At 41.2% G+C, this 21,712-nt stretch overlaps 1 protein-coding gene across 1 annotated transcript in view; it reads right to left on the minus strand.

The window, feature by feature from the left end:
• Positions 1–21,712, minus strand: part of LOC311151040 (rap1 GTPase-activating protein 1-like) — a 39,959-nt gene that overhangs the window by 15,571 nt on the left and 2,676 nt on the right. The window contains exons 2-16 of the mRNA XM_084201132.1: positions 19,308–19,401; positions 18,819–18,854; positions 13,607–13,654; positions 12,450–12,488; positions 12,134–12,325; positions 7,034–7,137; positions 5,497–5,575; positions 5,156–5,209; positions 4,982–5,065; positions 4,564–4,664; positions 3,794–3,923; positions 3,394–3,549; positions 1,104–1,175; positions 843–929; positions 29–163 (exon numbers count right to left, since the gene is read on the minus strand). Of these exons, the coding sequence (XP_084057258.1) occupies positions 29–163; positions 843–929; positions 1,104–1,175; positions 3,394–3,549; positions 3,794–3,923; positions 4,564–4,664; positions 4,982–5,065; positions 5,156–5,209; positions 5,497–5,575; positions 7,034–7,137; positions 12,134–12,325; positions 12,450–12,488; positions 13,607–13,654; positions 18,819–18,854; positions 19,308–19,401 (1,411 nt within the window). The remainder of the gene's footprint in view (positions 1–28; positions 164–842; positions 930–1,103; positions 1,176–3,393; positions 3,550–3,793; positions 3,924–4,563; positions 4,665–4,981; positions 5,066–5,155; positions 5,210–5,496; positions 5,576–7,033; positions 7,138–12,133; positions 12,326–12,449; positions 12,489–13,606; positions 13,655–18,818; positions 18,855–19,307; positions 19,402–21,712) is intronic.

The following is a 21,712-nucleotide window of genomic DNA, read 5'->3' on the forward strand; positions in this document are numbered from 1 at the left end:
CCCACTGTAGGTTTGTAGAAAGGCTCACCTTGAAGTTCTCGAGGAAGCCCCCACTGCCATTCTCTATCTTGTCATCCTCCCCTACAGGCAATCCCATCATGCTGCGGCTGCGAAGTTGCAGCTCCTCAAAAAGGCTCTCCAAGAGGGCACTCCGTGTTCTTTCCTGCATCAACATTGGGAATCAGAACAGGTTGTATTGGGAGCAGAGAGATTTTTTTTTCCTGTTTTTTCAATGTCTCACATCCTCCTTAAAAAAAAAACAAAAAGCAAACAAAAAACCCCAGAAGACCAACAATGACAACAACAGAACCCCACCAAAATCACTTTAAACAGTATGAAGTGGTTTTAACTGCACAGTTACAGAATACATTGCAGTAACACCCAGCCCCTTCAAGCTCAGTCTAAAGCAAGTCATAAAGGACACTTCTTTACGGCTGATGAAACAGAGACATGTTTTTTCCTAGATCAGGCAATAACAGAGTCTGGAACAGAATTTTGGTACCTTAAACCAAAAATCAGTGATATCAGCATGCATCCTGTAGCATAATACTGAATTTCAGCTAATACAGAACTTCCTCCAGCAAAATATATGCATCATATTCCCATCCTTACTCTAGGATTAGATTTTTATATTAAAGTGTACCTGTTCATATTCTATCACACATGCTAAGAAATTTGAAGAAAATATCCCATAACTGAGTATAAAACCACATTTCATCTTCCTTTCTTAAGCAACACAAATCTAGAAGTCAGAAATTTTATTTTCTTTATCTGATAATAATATATTTATTATATTTATATAAGTATTATTTTTAATTGAAGCAGGTTGGTAACAGACCCACCTCTAATTTAGCAAATTTCTCAGCTCGATAGCAGCTGTACTCGGCGTTGATGAGCTTGACCAGAAGGAATTCACGAAACTCTGCACTCTACAAGACAAGATGAAGACTAGACTAAACTGGGGATGAAAACACTAGTAAAAATATCACATTATAAAAGCTCTGCTTACTACTCTTTGAATCTCCAAAGTGCTCTAGCCAGACTGACAATACCAAAGCAGAACACAAGCGTGTTTCAACTCACACGGGACCAGAGAAACAAACCTTTTTAAATATGGCTGGATTTGGCAGCGGCGGTCCAAAGAAGGGGACATCATCTCGGGCTGTGACTGAAACCTGAAATAATATAAGGGGAAAAAAATGAGTATCAGAGCACAAGTGAGACCATCAAACTACTATGACAGATCTTATTCCTCCTAAATAATTTACTTATTAAAAAGAGATGTAATATAGTGTCCTGTGTGCCCCTCTGTTCCTGAACTCAGTGGATGGATGTGCTCATTTATCTCAGAAACTCAGCCAGCTAGATGTGCACACAGTAAGAGCAATAAAAAAAGCTGAACTGACTGCTTTTTAAAAAAATATTTTTAATAACTAGTATAACCAGTATATTTAGGAACAAAAAAATACTCCTATTCAGCCCGCAAGATTAACCTCCACTAAAGAACATTTGTCAGTGTGGATGTACTGACCTATTTTTTTTTCCAGCAATCCTTGGTGGAGACACACTGCACACTGAGGGGAGTATCTCAGTGCCTCTGCCTCTGGGAGTCACAGGTGGTAAAGATGCAAACACATTTTCCCAGTAAGAGATAGGTTTCATTTGCTTTATTTTTAGCATGCTCCCACCTGACATACCAATGTCTAAAGAAGTAACTGTAATGCAGTCCAGTTTTCACACGGTCACATGTTTCTTCACAGCACTTACCCAGAATTATATGTAGCTATCTTACCAAATACATACAGTACTTCACAGTATTTCACAGGGATTTTTTATCATGTTTGAGATGAAACAAGACCATTATTTGTGCTTTCACACAAGAAGGAATGATGTCATAACAACCACAGCTGCCAAACCAACAAATAAATGTCACAGAGCCACTGAGAGGTGTGAGTTTAATGAGAGGAAGAAGGAAATGGGCTCTTGATTTAATTCAGATTTCTCACATTTTAGGCCACTTCCCCTAATTACAAAGCCTCCATCTCTCTCCTAATAGATATCTACCAGTTAAAATCCTGCTTTGCATTTTTAGTTTTCTGATTGCAAAAATTGATTCTGTGAAATAAATTCCATTAATACTCCAATTTAACAGGAGGCACTAAAGCTTAAGTAAATGGAACAAGGGATGGCAAAGAAATCTTTCAAATGGCAGTCTTTTGTGTACTACAGTGCTCTCAAGGCAGCATCAGTTAAAGCCCCTTTAGAAAAGCCTTTACAAAAAACTGCATTGGCTCTAGGGTGATTACTGGGATGATTTCTTTATCATGGAATGAAGCAGCCCAATTACACTGACAAAAAAAAAAAAAAAACAAACGTACTGCAGACAGGCAAAGATGAAAACAATGGCAGGAAGACACACAACAAACAGCAAGCTTTTCCAGCTCTTTCCTTGTCATTAAAAAGTCCAGTGAATTTTTGTGTCCTACAAAACAGAGAGCAAGAGGAGAACTGGAACCCCAGCTGGTTTGTAGTGAAAGCCTTGCTGCCCAAAGCATAGGGAACAAGGGAGGGTGGCAGCTTCCACCAACACCCCCTTGGTGGAAGAGGAGATGGGGATACTGTCCTAATTATGATATTCTTGGTGTTCCTATAGACCTCCAAGGCTTAAGGACTCATCATCACCATATCAAAATCCCTACCAATACAACACATGGCACTTGGGATTAACATGCTTCTACAATGAAAAATCCATCACAAATCCAAGTTTCTTTGCATTTTCTGTTCTCTCAGCATCACTGAGAATTGAACATAAAGTTATACAGATACCCATACAGAGTCATGTCAGAGAGAGAACGAGCTGTGTCCAAAGGCCGCAGATAATTAATCTGGGCTCTAGCAGGGCTTCTTTCAGCTGGAAAGCCCTAACAGGTAACACATCCCTGCCAGATGGGCATCAGCTCTGGAATCCCCAAAAGCAGGTGTAGCTGGCTTGGATTCCATAGTTAGGCCAACCAGTTCTATCTGACCTGCAGCCTCTGGCAATGCAAGCTGCAAGCACTGTGCTGTGCAGCACAGGAAATGCAGACATGAATTTTACCTGACTCACACAATGTAAGCGAGACAACCCTCAAAGTGTGATCACTTGTGGCTCATGCTCTGTGATGTAAACAAAAATTTTTACCTGAATTCTTTCTGCTTCAATTCCAAAGCTTTAAGCTTCAGAAATTAATCAGCTACTTAGAAAAGCTTACAACTTAACTCAGCTTTCAGGTGTAGATACTCAAGAAATCAGGATGTCATCTGGCTGAATCTGCACCTCTCCCAAAGGCCCAAGAACCCATTTCCACTTCAAAGATCAAAATCAGTACAGGTTAATCTATTGATCCTGGTTACCTTGTAGAGAGTGTCCCCAGTGGTGCTATGAGTGAGCTGAACTACCACATAAGCATGAAGGAAATTAGAAGCAATCATATCAGGGACAAAAGGTGTGCTTTCATCCTGGAAAATGATGGCTACAATATCATTCCCAATGTGACGCTTCCGCTGAAGCTGGAGAGGAAAGAAATAATGAAGAGGGAAGGCAGGTGAAAAAGAGCAGAACAGTACAATGAGACCTCAAACCTCAGTCTGCCTGACATGTCAAAACCATCTGTTGACCAAACCCCTCATCATTACTCCAGCCATTAATTCCCAACATTATAGAGTCAATCACTGTCCCTTCTATGCAGTCCTTCTTCAAATACCCCTCCTCTCCCAGCCACACTGTTGTAATCCTTATTCCTCCTTCTGATACCTGCTGGGAATCTCCCTCTGTGAAGGGCAGCTTTGTGGACACGTGAAACATGATCTCCTTCCCCCGGAAATTTGTATAGACTGACTCGGTGCCTGTTTGACCTCTGGTAACATCCAAGCCTCCCCGGAACCTGAGCAAAGCCACACCACGCCACAGGTCAGGCAGTACAGGAATGAGAGAGCAGAGAGAAGACAGACAGTATCAGTAACAGTACTACATCAGGACCATCAAAGGTGATTTTTAGGAAATCAGTGATAGTGAGGCACCAAGTCTTCCCCAAACCAATGCAATGACAGAAGCTGCACCATGTTTGTGCTGGTGAACATACCAGCTTGTTAAAAACCATGAAGTTAGACCAGGGATCCTCAAAGTAGCTGCCTTCTTTGGCATTCCTCTGAGAAACACACTCTGTATGTTAGAACTACAGAAGGGATGGGATGCCTTACAGAAAGAGACTGAAACAATAATGCCCCATACCACTACGAAACAAACTTGTATTTGCACTGCCAAGTAAAATTATTCTTTGCTGATGCTGCGGGTCAGACTGAGATACCAGGAGACCTTTAAATGAAAACACCAGCGGAGACCTAAGCTCCAAGTAGTTCCCAGACATGATGGCTGCTGACAAAAGCATCTGGGGCTTCTTCACCTGCACTGGGATTCAGAAGACACAGCACTTCTCTGGAAGCTGGGCTGTAATAGAGTCACAGCCTCTGAACACATGATCTTCCCTAACTTAATCTGGCTTTCCAGCTGCCCTGTGTACGCACCCACGGAAATCCTGCAGCTGAATCTTGTCACCAAGGAAATCCAGGAACTCCAGGAAACCCTGACTCTCTACTGTGTTACTGAAGACTTCTTCTTCAGTTGTCTAAAGAAGGAAAGCAGAAGTAGTAAGAAGCACAAGGAGTACAAAGAACAGGTGGTAATTTCTATAGACAGTTCAACGAACAAACATCTCTGCTTGAATACATTTCTGATCTGAGCCCCCCATGGTGCTGAGGTCCTGTGCCTCAGCTGCCATAGGGGTGGAACAAGCATGCCACGGGAACCATGGCACAGCACAAACACTGCTGCCTCCGTGCCACTGCTTCTGGACAATGTAGACCCTCCTATAACATCCTTTAAGCTAGGAAAACTGACTCTTTTAATTTTGCCCCAAGAACCACGGGACCTGATGGGTCTTACCTGTCCAGGTTTTTGGTAGATGACCCCAAATTTGAAGTTATTGCTTATGACGTGTTCATCAAATGCAACAATAAGCTGCGAGGCCTGAGGTAACGAAAACAGAAGCTGTCACCTGGATGTCATTAGCCAGACCTTGATGGAAAAGTGATATACAGACAAATCAGAACACTGTACCTTGGGATAGAGGACAGGAAAGAAGCGCTCCACATTCACATCCTCACAGAGTAGCTGTTGAGTGAGAGAGACAGGGAAACAGAAGTGTGATTATCACGTGCCCTGGCTTGTGGCAGGCATGACAGTGTAGGCACTGTATATAATTATCTGACAGGAGCCCCTTCAGGCAAAAATTCTGAGGTAAAATTAGAAGAGAAAGAAAAGAAGGCAAAATGGAAGGGTAAAAGGGAACAATATAACAGTTCTACTGATGAATAGTAGAAAGAGGGAAATGAAAGGACAGAGGTGAAAATAACTTGAAGGATGAGGCCTTAAGACAAATAGGCAAGCATGAATCTCACCTTTGCCATCTGAACAGCATTGGGAAACTCATTGAGACAGGAAATGGGAATTAGATCATGTTTGGTGCCAGTACGAGTCCTGACATAGAACAAAAAAGGAATTAGAGACTGATGGCTGAAGGGAGACACAAGCAACACTGGATCTTTAAAGAAAGAGGAGCCATTTCTTCAGAGTACTGTTAAAGTAGTTAATTCCAGAGGGCTAATTTTAACCGTGGCGCATAGAATCACTGGAAAAGCAAGGTATTTTCACTTCTTACTACCCATCATTTGTGGTGGTGACCAGAGGAAGACAAAACAGAGTCCTTGGTGTATTTCCTGCTTTGCACTCCGGTCTGCCTTGAAGAAGTATTTTGCTTTCCCCCCCACAGTTTTCTTTCACAGAAACCTAGGTGTCAAAATACAATTCATGGACACAGAATAATAAGGGATTCCCATGATCAGTGAGGGTTTTAAAGATTGCTAAAAGGTCAGTTAGAAACAGCCTGGGAAAGCACATCTATACAAAGTAAAGGAGGTAGAAACTGGTGTAGCATTGTTCCAGAAAGCTGACAGAGGAAAGCTGCATTCCTCTTTGTATGTGTATTTAAGGAGAGATATCTTTCTAAAGAAGAAGAAATATTGGGCTGTCAAAAGCCTCTTCAAACCATTATAAACAAGCTATTGAGCAAAAAGTACTGCATAGAATAAAATATCTTAATAGAGGAATAACTCCCCTTTTGTTCTTCCCTGGTCTCTTCCACATAGGAAGATAAACATTCCCAGGCACAGCTCACAAACAGGCTCTCTCTTTATTCCCAGATTATTGCTGGCAGTCTGAAGCATTCTCTGCAGACACTGGAGGAAACCCAACAGTGATTTTCTTGTAGCTAACTCCTACGCAATCATTTTTTCCCCCTCAGTCCTGGACAAATCCTTGTCAGTGGCAACTGCACATCACCTGGCTCCAGTAGCATTGCCTACAGGGAGTGCACCCAGCCCAGAGTGTGGTAAAAAGCTTCTCAGCAGTGGCCTCTCACCTACACAGGATCCTTCTCTGTTCTTCTTGTAGCTCATCCAACAGCTGTCTCTAGGTAATGTCTCTCTTCATAACCCTCTTTAAGGGTTATGGCTTCATAGACTGCCTGGGGAATCTAGGGAATGTTCTAGATCATCTTCAAGGGAGCCTTAGTCTCAAGTACAAAGCCTGGGCTAGGCCGTCCTCCATTAGGGAATCCCTACTCTCCTAGAGAATACTCACATGTCTCTAAGTAGACAGAATAAACAGAAAAACTTTCTATTTGAGGAAAGAACAGGTATTTTCCACACAGGTACTACAAAGATGCACCTGTAAGCAGCACATCATCTTCTTTCAGGAAACTGCTGAGAGCAACTCAAGAGCAGAAGGCAAGAAAGAAGGGCTCAAAGGTTTTTTTGCAGTTTCGTTTCTCTCCAGAAGAAAGACATGAAATTCACACCCACATCTGTGCAGAGGGAGTGCAAGGTAAGACAAGAGACACAGCACAGTAGCATACACTTCAATAACAAGCACTGTTACCTCAGCAACAGGCGTAGATTTTCCTGTTTCTCAATCTGTTCATACTTCACAGAAAGTACTAGGTAGCCCAAGGACATGTCACTGGAGTAAAAGTTCTGGTGCTCCTGCAAATGGGAAACCAAAATGCATTATCCCCAACATGCTTCCTGGAGAAGCTTTCCAAGTTGGTTTTTTTTTTTTTTTTTGGCATACAACCTGTCACTTAAGATTAACAAATTTTTAATTCAACTAGGAGTAGCATGCTTCCAGATGTGTGTATGGGGTCTTCCAGCCCACTTGATCATCAGTGCCTGAGTATATCAGTCAAAGTGCATCCAGTCAGTTCAGTTCCTCCTCACCTGTCCAACATCACAAGGGCTCCTGAGAAGGAATAGTATTAGAACACTCAGCAACATGTTTTGAAGAAATTGAGTCTCTTGTAAATAAAATTGTTTCTTTCATGGATTTTCCCTGTATCCATTCAGGTTCTGCTTGACTAAGCAGTGTCTTCCAGACATTGAACTGGATGTGGTCATGGGAATTTTCTATCTAAACAGCAATGGCAGGATTATGGGGAATGGCTGAACTCCAAGAGTGCTCAGATGTCAGGAAGGATACAGTCAGTAAGCAAAGAGGTTTTGCAGAGGAAGACTGGTCTCAGCAGTGCCACTAACACTGCCTGAGCTTTAGTGGAGCATGCCTGGAACAGTCATGAAGTCAAACAATGAAAGATACTGCAAACACTCTCACAGTCTCTATGGCTGTAACCATACATTTCTCCTGGGTACTATACAGCCATGTTCCAGTGGCCTAGGTATAGCAATGTATATTTTGTATATTGCTATATCATACATATTGCTATATAATCTCTAACCTCAAAAGGTTAAAGCCTCTTGACACAGGATGTGAATGGAAACCTCAATCACAATGAAAATAACATTAAGGTGAAATCGTGCAGAAATGCCTTGATCACTTTCATCATCCTAGTGGAAAAGCACCCTCATGCATGACACAGAAGTGGGACAGCAAGTTGTATTCAGTTGTACAGTCAAAACTTGCATGATTTAGAATATGTTCTGTGAAAGGAATATTCCAGGCACAATAAATTAGCGAAGAAATCAGAGCAAAGTGTAACTCGATAAAAAATGGTTGCTAGTCTGTCAGTTCCTTTCTTATTCTTTTGCCTAGAATATATAGAATATATACATGCCTAGGAGGTCTGCTCTGGCTCTGATGGATTAAAACTTCTCTCAAAACACTGGTAAGATTGTCTTTTGCTGTCTAAATCTTTTGTATACGTCATAGTTCTGACTCACTGTCAGAAGTAAAGATATATCTAGTGAAATATTCTGATAGCTATGTGGACACAGCCAACTTGAAGCTAACAGACATAAACCAATCCTCTCTTTGAAACAAAAAACAGGCATAAGTAAGACTACAGTCACTACCCTAAACCAAAATGTGAAGATGTAACTAACTTTTTAAAGTATTAAAGATGTTATTGTCCTCACCTCCTCTTTGAGACAGAAAACACCCAACACCCAGAACTGCCCTGATACTGGGCAAAAGGTTCTATGGCTGATCAAACAAGGCAGTCTGAAAAAGGTAAGGTCTAAGAGCAGCCAAGAGGCAAACACAATAATATGGCTTCTAGCTGCAGTGTCCAAATCACAGAAGTCCAGTGTGATCTGTCACACTGGTCAGTGACAGTACATGGGAAAAAAAGCTAAAATCAAAGGAAGCCACACAGAACAGTTAATTTCTCCTGACCATGAATCTCAGGATACTAATGGATTTCTGGGATGTGAACAAGAATCAGGGGCAGTAAGTCACTCTGACCAAGGGCAAAAAGACAGGGTAGCCGAGGAACAGACAGATTCAAGGAGCAAAGCAAGACCATGTTTTCCATGGTCAGTTCGAAGTCTAGAATCCAAATCCTTAAACCAAAGAAGTCAAATGCCAGGCTGGATGGCCAAGACAGGCTGTTAAGGAAAAAGATGGCATAATGCCAACAAAAATCAGAACTAGAAGGCAAAGCAAGGAAGAGGGGCCAAAGCCTGAGGTTAGCTGCAGCTAAAAGTAACACTGAGTTGCAAAGACCAGAAATTAAGATGCCTTTTGATGAGACTTCTAAGCCAGACCCCAGCAGGTCCGATACGGGGGGGATCTCAATTGCTTTGGAGACTGGGCCATCAGCTCTGCAGCTGACATAGCTAGGCAGAGCTGCACAAATGGGTGCAGTCTCCACAGGGGAATGGGTACCAGAATTAGTGGAGATTTTAAAACTACTGAATTTTTGTAAAAGCCACTCTGGCTATGTAGCTGGATCCTGAATGTAAGCCTGAGGTTTAAACTGAGATCTGAACAGTCATATGTATGAATAAACCTATAATTTACTCCTTATGATTTTCTTTCTCTGTAAAAACACATAGGTAACATACATCAGACTCATATTCCTTCAGTGGACAGCAGCCTTTATTGCTAGCTGTCCTGAAGTTAGAGATGAACCATCAAAAGGCTTTGCAGTTGAAACTGAAGATTGCAAGTCAGTGATGACAAGATACCCTGGAGCTAAGATGACCTATGTATTAAGTACAAATTTGTTCAGCCACAGAAGCAGTTTCTGTAACATTTAATATAGTCTGAAAGGTAGTTCTGGATTTCAAATAAATCTCTCTAAAAACAATTAAGTATCTTCCATGGGCCAAGGGAAAAGACTAACAGAAAACACGAGGAATGCTGACAGTTTGCCTAAAAAGTTATAAAGCTACTAAGACATCTGCCATCTGCAACAACTTTAACCAGCACAAAGAAAGGACAGCATAAAGGAGAAATACATGATTACATACGAATGCATAGCAAGAAAGCTCCTCCCTCAGCACTGAGAGCTTCAAGTGCTTCAGAAACTGGACCCTAAGTTTATTCGAATGGCAGTTACAATGTTCATCTTTATAAAATCCTTCCTGGCTCCAGGCTATTTCTCTTTATTACAGCCTTGAAAAACAACATAGACATTGAATAATTCCCACAGTATAAGACATAAGAATTTACAGCCTTTATCCTAAAGGCTAAATAAATCTTATGCTACAATTGTCATATAAAATACAGGTCATGAGGAAAGGAAAAGGAACTGAGCTATGGCCTGAATGTTCTAGCACTTTTTCTGGGGGTTGTTTTACAGGGTCTGCTGTAAGATATTCTGTAAAAAGTATCACAGAATTGTTCACATTTGAGCAATCTAAATACACACATCAACAACACAGACATGCACATTCGAGTTTGTAGTACCACACAATACTTTGATCTCCTGCCTGGCTTAAAGGATATTACCTAAACCACTGGCTATGCCTCTCCCATCATGTGATGCTTTCAGACTCCTCTTCAGCTAAGAACTGTTTGCTGTTATTCAAAGCATGAAAGAGACCTTTCCTGACATTGTTGAAATAACCTTCCCATGTTACCAACAAGAAAAAGATCCAACACAGCATCAAAATCACTTCTAACTTTGCACCGAAGAAATACTCTTCTAGTGGAAAAGCTCTGAGCTCTCTCTTTAACTAAGTTTTTAAACCATGGGGGAAGTTTTCTAGCCATGAGGAGACTTTCAGTGACACAAGAGTCCTGTTCACCTTGATCTTTTCTGACAATGGCTTGCTCAAAAACTTGCATGTTTAACTGAACATGGACACACATTTGTGTCAGTTAAGGCAAAGAATAAAACACTGGGCACCAGAAAAGGAAGAATATAGGAGAGAGTTTTCCTGTAGTACAGAGGCACTAACAGTTGGGCACTTGGCAAATGCAAAGCTCCACAAGAGAGGAAGTTCTGGATCTCACTTGGAAGGAACAATGATGATATGGCCTTGCTTGAGCAGGAGTCTGGACAAGATAAGCCCCAGAGGCCCCTTCCAACCTCAACTGTTTTGTGATATCAGGTCAGCAGTGAATCCTACAATTGGACTGAAAAAATCACATCCAAATTTGCCTCTCGTCCTATCTGGATCTGGAAGCCTTCAAGCACAACCCTAAATTTACCATGACAGAAAAATAATTACAGTTGGCATACTGAAAGCTTCCAGAAGGTTACAGGATAAATGTCCATTAACAGATTGCACAGCAGATCGGTTAGTCTTGAGGGGAAGCCTCCAGGAAGGCTTCCTTTTTTTCCCTAATTATTTATAAATCATATTAATATAATTTTCCAGTGTTGTGGAACAAGATTCACTACAGAACATCACTCTGACAAGAATAACTACTGCAGAACAGGTCCCCAGCACTGTGCAAAGCACCACCTATTCCTGGTTTTGAACTTATTCAGCAGTTGCTGAGGGAGATCACTGAAGTATGAGTGATCTCACAGTGTGAGCATACTTGTCAAGCTTCCTCCTTATGCCATGAACCAAATAGCAAAAAACATCATGGGTTTTTCTCACTTGTTCTTTATGGCTAATATCATCCTGAGATTCAGTATGGTAATCAGCCAGTTCCCTAAACAGGCCCACCCAGATGGACCTTCATGGCTGGCCAGCAAACATTCATTTTATGAGGCCTAGCTCTGTTTCCCTATGTGTCAAACTGGAATTTTTAAATTCATGAAACATTTAGCACCAAACTCACTTATATCAACAACTATAAAACACATGGTGTGGTTTCATCACATACATTCTGTAATGACCATACACACATTCTGTAATGACCATACACTGAGGGAAATGGACTGTTCTGCTTCCTACTGAGGAGCTTGCACTATCAGTGCTGAAGTCCCCTCTAAAAATAATGCCATTTCCACTTCCAGTACTAGTACACTTTTGTCCACTTGTTATCCCAAGGTTGGTATCTGTATAGGAGCCTCAAAAGACCTTCTTAACTAAATAAAAGCATTTCCCATGCAAATCTTTCTATTCATGCACAGGATGATGCACATTTCACAAGGGGACACGACCAATTGAAAACACTACAGACCATATCTTAGTATGTGCCTCATTTACAACAGTTCAAGGCATCATAAGGAACTGAAATGCAGCACCAGTGCAGACATTTTTAAGTCCACCAGAAAAAGCCTGAGAAATATTTCAACCTTGTGGTTGGGTGGGCAAAGAAGGTTCTGAAGGTCACCCTTACCTTTCCCAGAAAATGTTTGCGGTACAGCTTGGCTGTAGGGTCACTTTCCAGTTTCACTTTACCACTCCAGGAAAAGGGTACATCAGACAGGGTTGGACTCAAGCTGGAAAGGTTGTGGCTGGTCCCTTCAATCCAGTAGCCCCCAAACTGGGGTAGGATAATGAGAGGATATGGCCACCCTTTCTGTAATACCTGGATTTTTCAGAAGGACAGAAAGCATTAAAGCTGAGAGGTCTGTAAGCTGGAAAGCTGATAAGCTGAAAAACAAATGAAGTCCAAGGACAAACACAGAGAGGAAAGAGCAGTACTAACTCACCTCATGGATGCTGGGATAAGGAATATACTCCTCTTCTGTCTGAAATCAGAACACGCCATTAGCAAAAACATGTGACATCTTTTAAAGTGTTATGCTCTCATGACTGTGCAAACTGTGCCCTCAGCTTCTACTCTGCCCTAGGTCATCCTTAGAGTTTTACTTCAGGACTTGAAGTTAGACTCCATTTCCAAGGTCTCAGCACTATAATAAAGAACTCTGAGAACAATAAACTTAGGAGTCAGATTCTACCCACCCTCCTCCTCCAAACTACAGGGAATGTAGGCATGAAAAATGAGGAAGTAGCCAAACTATAGGCAAACTTGATGTGGTTAGGAGTGGCAGCCTCTCTCCTTTCCTTGCACACACTGTTAGACAGCTGCTGTCCTTCTGCTGACAGGGATGACAGTAGGAATGGTAGAAAAAGTGCTGTTATTTACAGTGAGAGTGAGGCTGTGTCAGCTCCATGGCTGCTCTGTGGTATGCATCTGAGCAATGCCGAGGTGTGACTCAGAGAACAGAAGCAGTAACTGAGCCAATTTATGCCAGTTGGATGCCCCCTCCATCACCACAAAGAGCACTGACTATCTCTGTCAGACTAAAGCTGTATCAATTCTTGATGTGGCTATTTTATAGGTCATCCCAAGATAAAAGCCAAGGTCAGGTTTGATTTTAAGGTTAGTAGGCCTGAGCTGAGACTGATGAAATGAAGTTTAATCCTCAGCTTGAGGATTTAAAGATAGGAATCTGTTCTTACTGCCTTAATATTGGCAAAACAGATCAACTTTCTAGTAGCATCTCTGAGTCATCAAGCAGACTACTGAAATAAATACTCTGTGGTTTCATAAATATTATTACAGCTCTTGAATTGAATAAATTTAAGAAATTACTTAGTCAAAACTAACACTTTTAATAAATAAACTCTTATTAGAGCCACTTAAACTAGAAATAGGGAAAAGTTAATTCTATTTCAGCTACATAGTTTCACCCTCTTGTGCAGCAACTAGGAAAAAAAAAAGAAAATAAAAAAAAGCAAGCATGTGTTTTTGGGGGTGTTTGCAGACTCCCTGTTCATTCCAGTATGAAAGTACACTGCAAAGTAGGTCAGTAATTATCTGCCATTCTCAGCAATTTAGGAGGCAACAACAACTTGGCCTGACCTTGAGAGGAGCTGGAAGGGAACATCTTTGTTCATCCAGACGACTCCCCTGGAAACATAAAGTCACAGACAGTGAATCCTGTATTTCAGCATGTCTGTTTCACTTACCCTTTGTGTCCTTCTCCATATCCTTAATATGCATATTTTGTCCCTCTATAAAATCTGCCATTTTAAGCAACTTTGGAAGATTGGAATAAAAAGGAAAAGTAAAGCAAGAACTTGGCCAGTCCCCTAATCTGGCATTAAAACTGAAAAGCTACCCCCAAGCTTACACCTCTTAAAAAGCAGACAACTGGCAGATATTAAAAACAACCTCCCAAACTGATTCTTTTACTTGATTCTTTAATCTGTTCCAGCTACCTTCCTTCCTATCCTAAGCAATAAAAAGAAGAAATGGAATGACTACAAGTTGGGTTGGAACAACAGGGCAAAAGGCTACTGGCTGCCTAGTTTCCTCCTGAATCAGGAGCTGGCATCCAGACTTTAATCTCCTCCTTAAGGTTATTCCATCCTCTGCCTTCTCACCTTGGCAAAGTAGCTCATTTCCACCACACCTCTGCAGCAGAAGCACAGAGGAATAGGACAATTTCAGTGAGCAGAGTCCCAACATAGACTGAGCAAAGGCCCAGACTAGAAGATATGAGGGTTAACAGGCCATAGTCCAAGTGGGCATCACAGACAGAAGAGTAAGAAGCAAAATTTGCATCATCAGATAGGAAGATGAGAACCAGAATTTAAAACGTAGGTTTCTATTACACACAGTACAAGAGCATTCAACTACTGTCACCTAAATCTTGTAACTCTCATGCTGGAACACGATGCTGAGACTACATTTTTATATCCCATCAGTTACTGGCGTGGCTAATTAGGGATTCCAGACAGGATAAGAGCTCTTGACTTTGTTGTGAAAATAAGCAGGATTGTATTTATAACAGCTATTCCTGTGCACATATTCTACAGCGAAACTAGCTTGTCAACTAGATTCTGGTAGAAATAGGTAAATCTCAGAGGAGCTCTACAGTGGAGACTTAGGAGGCTCAGGAACAAAAGTTTTGGGCAATGCTCCAGCTGTGCAGGGTGCAAAAACTGCTAGCATAGTACCACTAACACTGAGCAACAGCAACCTTACTACTGAGGATTCATAATAATCAGGATGCTGTTTGCAGGAGCAACAAAAGAAAAAAAAAAGGAAAGGAAAAAACCTACTTCACATAAAAACAAGTTTTTAGGAAAAAGAGAAAGTTTATTAAAAGAACCTAAGAAGGAGCCATAAAAAAACTTACACCTTCATGAAATCATGAGGAGCCAGACCTTTAGTACACAACAAATGGTTAACACCTTTAAAATACTCTTAGAAACATCAGAAGTAAAATAGTATGGCCACGCTCCAGGGTAAGGGAGACTAGTAGTAGGTGCATGAGATCATTCTTCAGAAGTCTGAAGTTGAGTTCAATCACAAAAAGTAGCAGTAACAACAAATTTTAATTGGCTGAATATAGAAACACAGTAAAGTGAGTGAGGAATGATGAGCAGATAACAAAAAACCAAATTATTTTCCTTAGCTCTACTAGGAGAAAGAAGCTTTGCATGTTATCTACAGGGTGACACAAGATCAAACTACAAAAGCTGAGTTTAAAGACAGTTACATACCCTCCCCAAAAAAATTGTTTTCCTTTTGTATTTTCAACAACGGAGACTAAACAAATACCAGCCTGAAAACATTCTTCATAGGAAAACTTCAGAATATGTTTTGAATTGTGATGTCAGTACACAGCATTGACAAAATGAATAACCCATTACCAGGATGTGGTGAGTTGTGAAATTAAGATGGAACACAGGTTGACAAGTGATCTTTATCTTTTGCAGAAGTAGCTAGTAACCATTTTGCATTTAGGGAAGTTGTAAAGGTGAAAAAGTTGAGTTCATGAATATAAGTGCTAAAAAGTGTTTTGTTGATGTGGTCTCGAGTTTCAGTTGTCAACCTACTGAGTTGAGGTTCACAAGGAAGACCAGGTTCTGAAACAGGGATTTGGAAAAGAGACAGAAAGTCCTGTCACTACCAGAAACTCCTGGGCACTGTCAAAACAGGGCTGAGGCATGATGGACACACAGGTACAAAACAGCCACAGACTTCCGCAACAAACTGGGGGAAGTACCGGGAAAGAAACGGAGATTGGGAAACTGCAATCTTCTAATATTTCTCTCTCCTCCCTTGGCATTTTTGGCAGATCTGATAACTGCAAGAATTTTCCAGTTTCAAAGGAGGTCCTGGTAGGAGACCAGTATCTCAGCAAGCCTGAGGGAAAACTTTCTGGGCTGCTGTAAAGGAGCTCTGCATCAGAGCCTCTACAGAGAGCAAAGGAATGCACCAGCACATTCCAAGACTCTGCACTGCTAAGGAAGTTCCTGGTAGCCTGGAAGCAGAAGACAAGTTTAAATCTACCAGCCTCTCCTCTAGAGTGAAGCTTAAGGTAAGAATAATGCAACCCTGGGCTGTACGGACCAAAGCTTTTCTTTAAAGGGTAACCAGGACCACAAGAAACGTGCACCCTAAGTCGTTGAAGCATCAAAGCATGGGCAACTGCTTGATGATCACTGTCATTCCTCAAAAGGGAGAGGAATAAACTGCAGCAGTCTCAGCCACCCCTTCAGACATCCTTCTGGTTTGATCTGGTTTGGCTTGCAGCACTGCCAGTTTCCCTGGGTAGCTAACTGGAGACAGCATCACTCTGGGAATCTCGTATCAGCCTGAGAATCTCATATTCCCAAGGTATGCACAGGGGAAACACCTGGGCTGAGCAGGATAAAAGAATGAATGACAGAGAAAAAGGTGTCCAGACCCAGAGTCAGGGTCCAGCGTAGCATAACAATGCTATGATAATACACTTATTTTATGGGGAAAGAGCATTGCTTTGAGGGGACTAGCTCAAAAGAGACAACTTGGATACAAAAGGGGACACAGGAAAAAAAAACAAGAATGTGAGAAAATAAAACTGAATATGCAGAAATTGTAAGAATGCAGAACAGAGGGAGTGAACAAAAGCAGTCAAGTGAAGAGGGACTGGCTATGCAAACATACAAAGACCTGAAATAACTGAGCTTATTGGATGAAAGAATATTTCCTTGTTTTTCAATTGCCTACACTGCACAGCAACCGAGGAACAACATGTTTCTAAATGCTCTTAAGAGAGTATATACAGTGACTTCACTAGATCTGTAAGCACAGAACAAAGTGACCACTAGCCCATTTATTCCCAAGAAATTATTAATAAAATTGAAGAGAAAGAGAAAAACAAAAAGAAAACGAGAAAGAAAAAAAAAAGGTTAACTTCTTTCCCAGATCTTGGGATTTGTTGCAGTGTAAAAAGAGTACAACTTTACCTGTTAATTTATCACACAGAATGTGAAATGGCTATCCTAATTTTCAGTCCAACAGTTATATTCCAATCCAATGGTAAAGTATTCAATAATCAATGCTATCCTGAGGGGTTTTTGTTGTTATTTTACAGAAGAAATGTTCAAGTCTCTTGCTTTCGTTTTCACTCACTTTGATTGCTAAGGAAAATCCCAGATTTTGTTTAAAAGAATAATTCAACAAATGTAAAGGACTAATGGAAGGAAAGGGAAAGCAAAAACAAACAAAAGAGAATAAAAAATTAGTAAAAATCTAAACAAAGATAATAAAAAGTATTAGATTTTTTTTTTCTTTTGGAAAACACTTAACTTTCCAAAAAACTGTTATACTGAAACAGCCATTATTGATTCTCCTAGTGCATCTTAGGTGACAAAACAAGCTTAAATAGAAAAAAAAAGCTATAAAGTCTTGATAGTGGGCAGCTAAGAAAACATCATAGTTGCAGAATTAGGCAGTCTGCATGCCTTGGAGATTGCCATCAGCTCCCTGCTATCTCTCTAACTAAAGAGGTGCAAATCCAGTCAGACGTTCCATATGGTAAACTGGGAGCTGAGAAAAACCGACAATCTTAAGCAGCAGTCTTTCACTGAGAGACACCTGGTAAGGAGTCTTCCTTATCCATATTTCAAAAGGCCTGGGAAGGACTGTCACAGCCTTTGAACATGTGCTTGAATTGAAGCAGCACTGCTTGCTCAAGCTTTCTTTCCCACAGTTAAATGAGCCAGGCACACTTACAGAGCTTTCTTCTCTAAAGCACTGAGAACACATCCCAAACATAGTTTGGATGTCAGTACAGTGGTTGCAAAGTCTGTGTCTGACTGCAAATGGATACATAGCAGATACACCTTCAGCCCCTCCCTCCCACACTCCTTTCCAGTCTGCTAAAAAGTACTTCAGCCTCGTAACTCTAAATTCAGCATTTTGCTGCTACCTTCCACCTCCTCACCTTTGTAGTCTCACTAAATTCTGGCATTTCCTCATATTCATAATTTGATCACCCAAATTCCAGAAAATAAGTTAAATGGTTTTGCTAAGTTTAATTCCTGCACATAATAAAAGGCAGGAGTTATGTGCCATGCTATGTGTTATGTTAGGTCAAGGTTAAACACAGCACATTAAAGAAGGTGCACCGCTCAGGGAAAATACTGGTAACCTGCAAGGATGCTCTGAGAACACATAATCTGAAAAATCTGAAGATTTCATTGTTAGATATTTAACACACATAACATATTACTATTTCTTTATCTGATACGGTAAAAGGGAAAAAAAACCAACTCTGCCCTGTTTTAAGTTTATAACAAAATATAAGCAGCTAAATGCATGTATTTCTGTGTAAGAATTAAACCAGAGTCCTTTCTTCTTGCACAAGTTAAAGACAGGACCTACAGCAGTTATTTATTAAACTGTCTGACCTTGCTAAATGTAGTTAGGTTAACATCCTATTAATCACCTGTCATTATATCTGCTACCCAGCAGAACAGAGTTTCCTGAAGAAGATGCCAGAGATAACTTACTGCAACTTTGATTTTCTCTCAGAATCACACTTCTGCAAAGAACATACAGAATTATAATAACCTGTATCTATTGCTTCCATCATGCTGACAGTAAAAATGAACACAGAAAAATGCTTTTGAAATCCCATTGAAGAGTAAGAGATTGAGCTTAGAAGACCCAAACATTCTGTAAGCCCAGAATAAAGGATATTGTGAGTGAAGCAATAGGACAAATAGTAGTTGATTATTTGTTTGCTACAAAAAATTAGGAGATCCCAAAGTCTGACAGAATTACTTCTCCTTACCTGCATTTTTTCAATCATCTCAAACAAGTCCACAGTCTGTGAAAAGGAAAAGACAACAGAGAAAAACAATTTGACATTTGCAAAAGCTAACAGTATCTTCTGTGGTAACCCAGATACTGAATGAGCCAACAGCCCCCTCCATATTTTGGCAAAGAAACTACTTGCTTGCTGAAGACATGATGGAATTGTTCTTCCTTAACTGGTAGCATGGACAAAACAACTGGCCAAATTGTCTTCTGCTTGTGTTGCAAAAGCCTGACCTGAAACCTGGTCAGTCAGGTATCAGGAATTTCTCTCTTTCAATGGGTCAAATTGACTTGAAATAGTATGGCATAACAACTCGTCAAATAAGCAAGTTTAGGATTCTCACAGAAGGAGGCAACTATAGCTGTAAGGCATACATGCACACAAGCTTGATTTCGGACAATTCCTCTGCACACATAACTCAAAGCATACACCAGCCCTGAGCCAAACATGGACTGCTTTTACCTTGTTGGGGACAGCAGGAGTGAGGACACATGGAAAGCCTTCAGTGGGAGAGTCTATAACATCACTAAAATCCTGCACCACCTCCTCAGACTTCCTGCAACAGAGGTGGAAGAGGGAAAAAAAAATTTAAAAAAAAATTAACTCTTAAGAGAATTCAAGATGTCAGTGCTTGCCTGCAGTGCCTCTTTGCCCTCTGCATACTAGTCCTCTCCCCAGGCCATTTCTTGCCTATAAGGAATCTGTCATTACCTGTGAGGATCCCTGAGGTGGCTGAACTTACCACTTGCCAATTTCAAACATCCTGGATGTAACAGAAAAAATTTTCTGGCTTCTGACTGCTCTGTCTCTGCTCACATACAATATTTTCCTCACAACTGTCATGGAAGTGCTGAATGATTTTTCTTAGCCAAGTTCCTCTTCCATCATGGATTTGGAGCAGAATTAAAACATGTCTCAAAAGAAGCTTTGTTATCAGATGTCAAAACAGAACCGTATTAAAAAGGATGAAAGTAGTTCTGAACCATCACTGAAATCAGCACCAAAAGGACAGCCCCAGCTGCCACAGCCTGGGTATTAATCTCAAAGAGAGGAGCATAACAGAGATGGCACTAGAACAGAACCGATAACACCCCGCAGAGATGCAGGCACCGTTTTGTGTTACCACTGCTGGTACAGCCAGCATGGAGATTAGGTGAGCTTTTGTCTGCACATCTGCTATGGAAAATATATTATTACTGTGGTCCCTGCTGGAGCAGCAGTGGGTACAAACAGTGGCAGGACTTTATTTGATTTCATAGAAGAGAAAATAAAAAGCAACACAAACACTACACTGTAGTTTAGAAGACATTGCCCAAGGCACTACACAGTCAGCTGCACCTCTCCTACTGTTACTTTATAAACACTCCACACCTCTCACAGTTTTTACTAGCAGTCACAACTGGGGTTAAGTCATGGTGAAGGCCCAGCACAGGTTTACAGGAGACAGGACTCATCCACTTTGTAATGAAATCAGGAATATGATCGTTAGGTGGTCATAGAACCACAGCATGGTTTGGGTCAGAAGCGACCTTAAAGGTCACCTAGTCCCAACCCCTCTGCCAGATGTCACCTACTACATCAGATTGCTGATGGCCCCATCCAACCTGGCCTTGAACACTTCTAGGGCTGGGCCACCCACAGTTTCTCTGGGCAACCTGTTCCAGCACCTTACTATCCTCTGAGTAAAGAATTTCTTCCTAACACATAATATAAATCTCTTTTTTAGTTTAAAACCATTCCCCATTGTCCTGTTACTACCTGCCCTGTAAAAAGTCACTCTCCCTTTTAAATAAGCCCCTTCTAAGTACAAGATTATTTTCTCCATGCTGAACAACCTCAGCTCCCTCAGCCTATTTTTGTAGGAGAGGAGCTCCAGCCCTCAGAACATCTTTGTGGCCTCCTCTAGACCTACTTTAGGAGGTTCACATCTCTCCTGTGCTGGGGACCCCAGGGCTGGATGCAGTATACCACATGTGGTCTCACAAGAGCAGAGTAGAGAGGGAAAATCACTCTCTCAACCTGCTGGCCACTCCTCTTTGTGATGCAGCCCAGGGTATGTTTGGCTTTCTGGGCTGTAAGCACACACTGCAGGCTCATGTCCAGCTTTTCCTCTACCAGAACCTCCAAGTCCTTCTCCACAGGGCTGCTCACAATGAGTTCATCTCCCAGACTGTGCCCATGTCTGGGATTACCCCAAACCAGATATAGCACATTGCACTTGGATTTGCTGAACTTCACGAGATTCTCACAGGACCACCACTTATCAAGCTTGTCCAGGTCTCTCTGGATGGTCCCTTCTTCTGCTGTGTCAACCACACCACTCAGCTCTGTGTCATCTGCAAACCTGCTGAGGGGGCACTCAGTCCCACATCATTGATAAAGATATTAAAGATCACCAGTCCCAAGACAGAGCCCGAGAGACACCACTCACCATTGGCCATATAATCATCATACAAGGGATATAAAATCCTACAAGGCAATCAAGAATTGCTGTCCTGTGGCTATTAGATGCATGACTGCTGCTGCTTCCATGCTAAGGGAGTGGTCATGCAAACCCTTGCTTTGAAAGCAGTGACTACATTCCCTCTTGTGTATTTCAGTAATCTTTAAACTACTCTGTCACAAGCTCCAAGAACCATAATGTTCACCAGTTCTCTGACAATTCACAATTCATTTTAGTGGCCCAGTGGCATAATGTAACTTGCATATAGGCTCATCTACGCAAAATAACACAATGCTTCCATCCCACAATTTTCTCCTGAAATTCAAATGAGAGAGATCTGTATAATGCATCTAGAAATTAATGCCATAACATGTCTGCAAGGGAAGACGTAGGAGTTAGTCCTGACAACCTCAAATAAATATTG

This window comes from Fringilla coelebs (genome assembly GCF_963513975.1).
Source record: "Fringilla coelebs genome assembly, chromosome: 2".
In the NCBI taxonomy this organism is placed as follows: domain Eukaryota; kingdom Metazoa; phylum Chordata; class Aves; order Passeriformes; family Fringillidae; genus Fringilla; species Fringilla coelebs.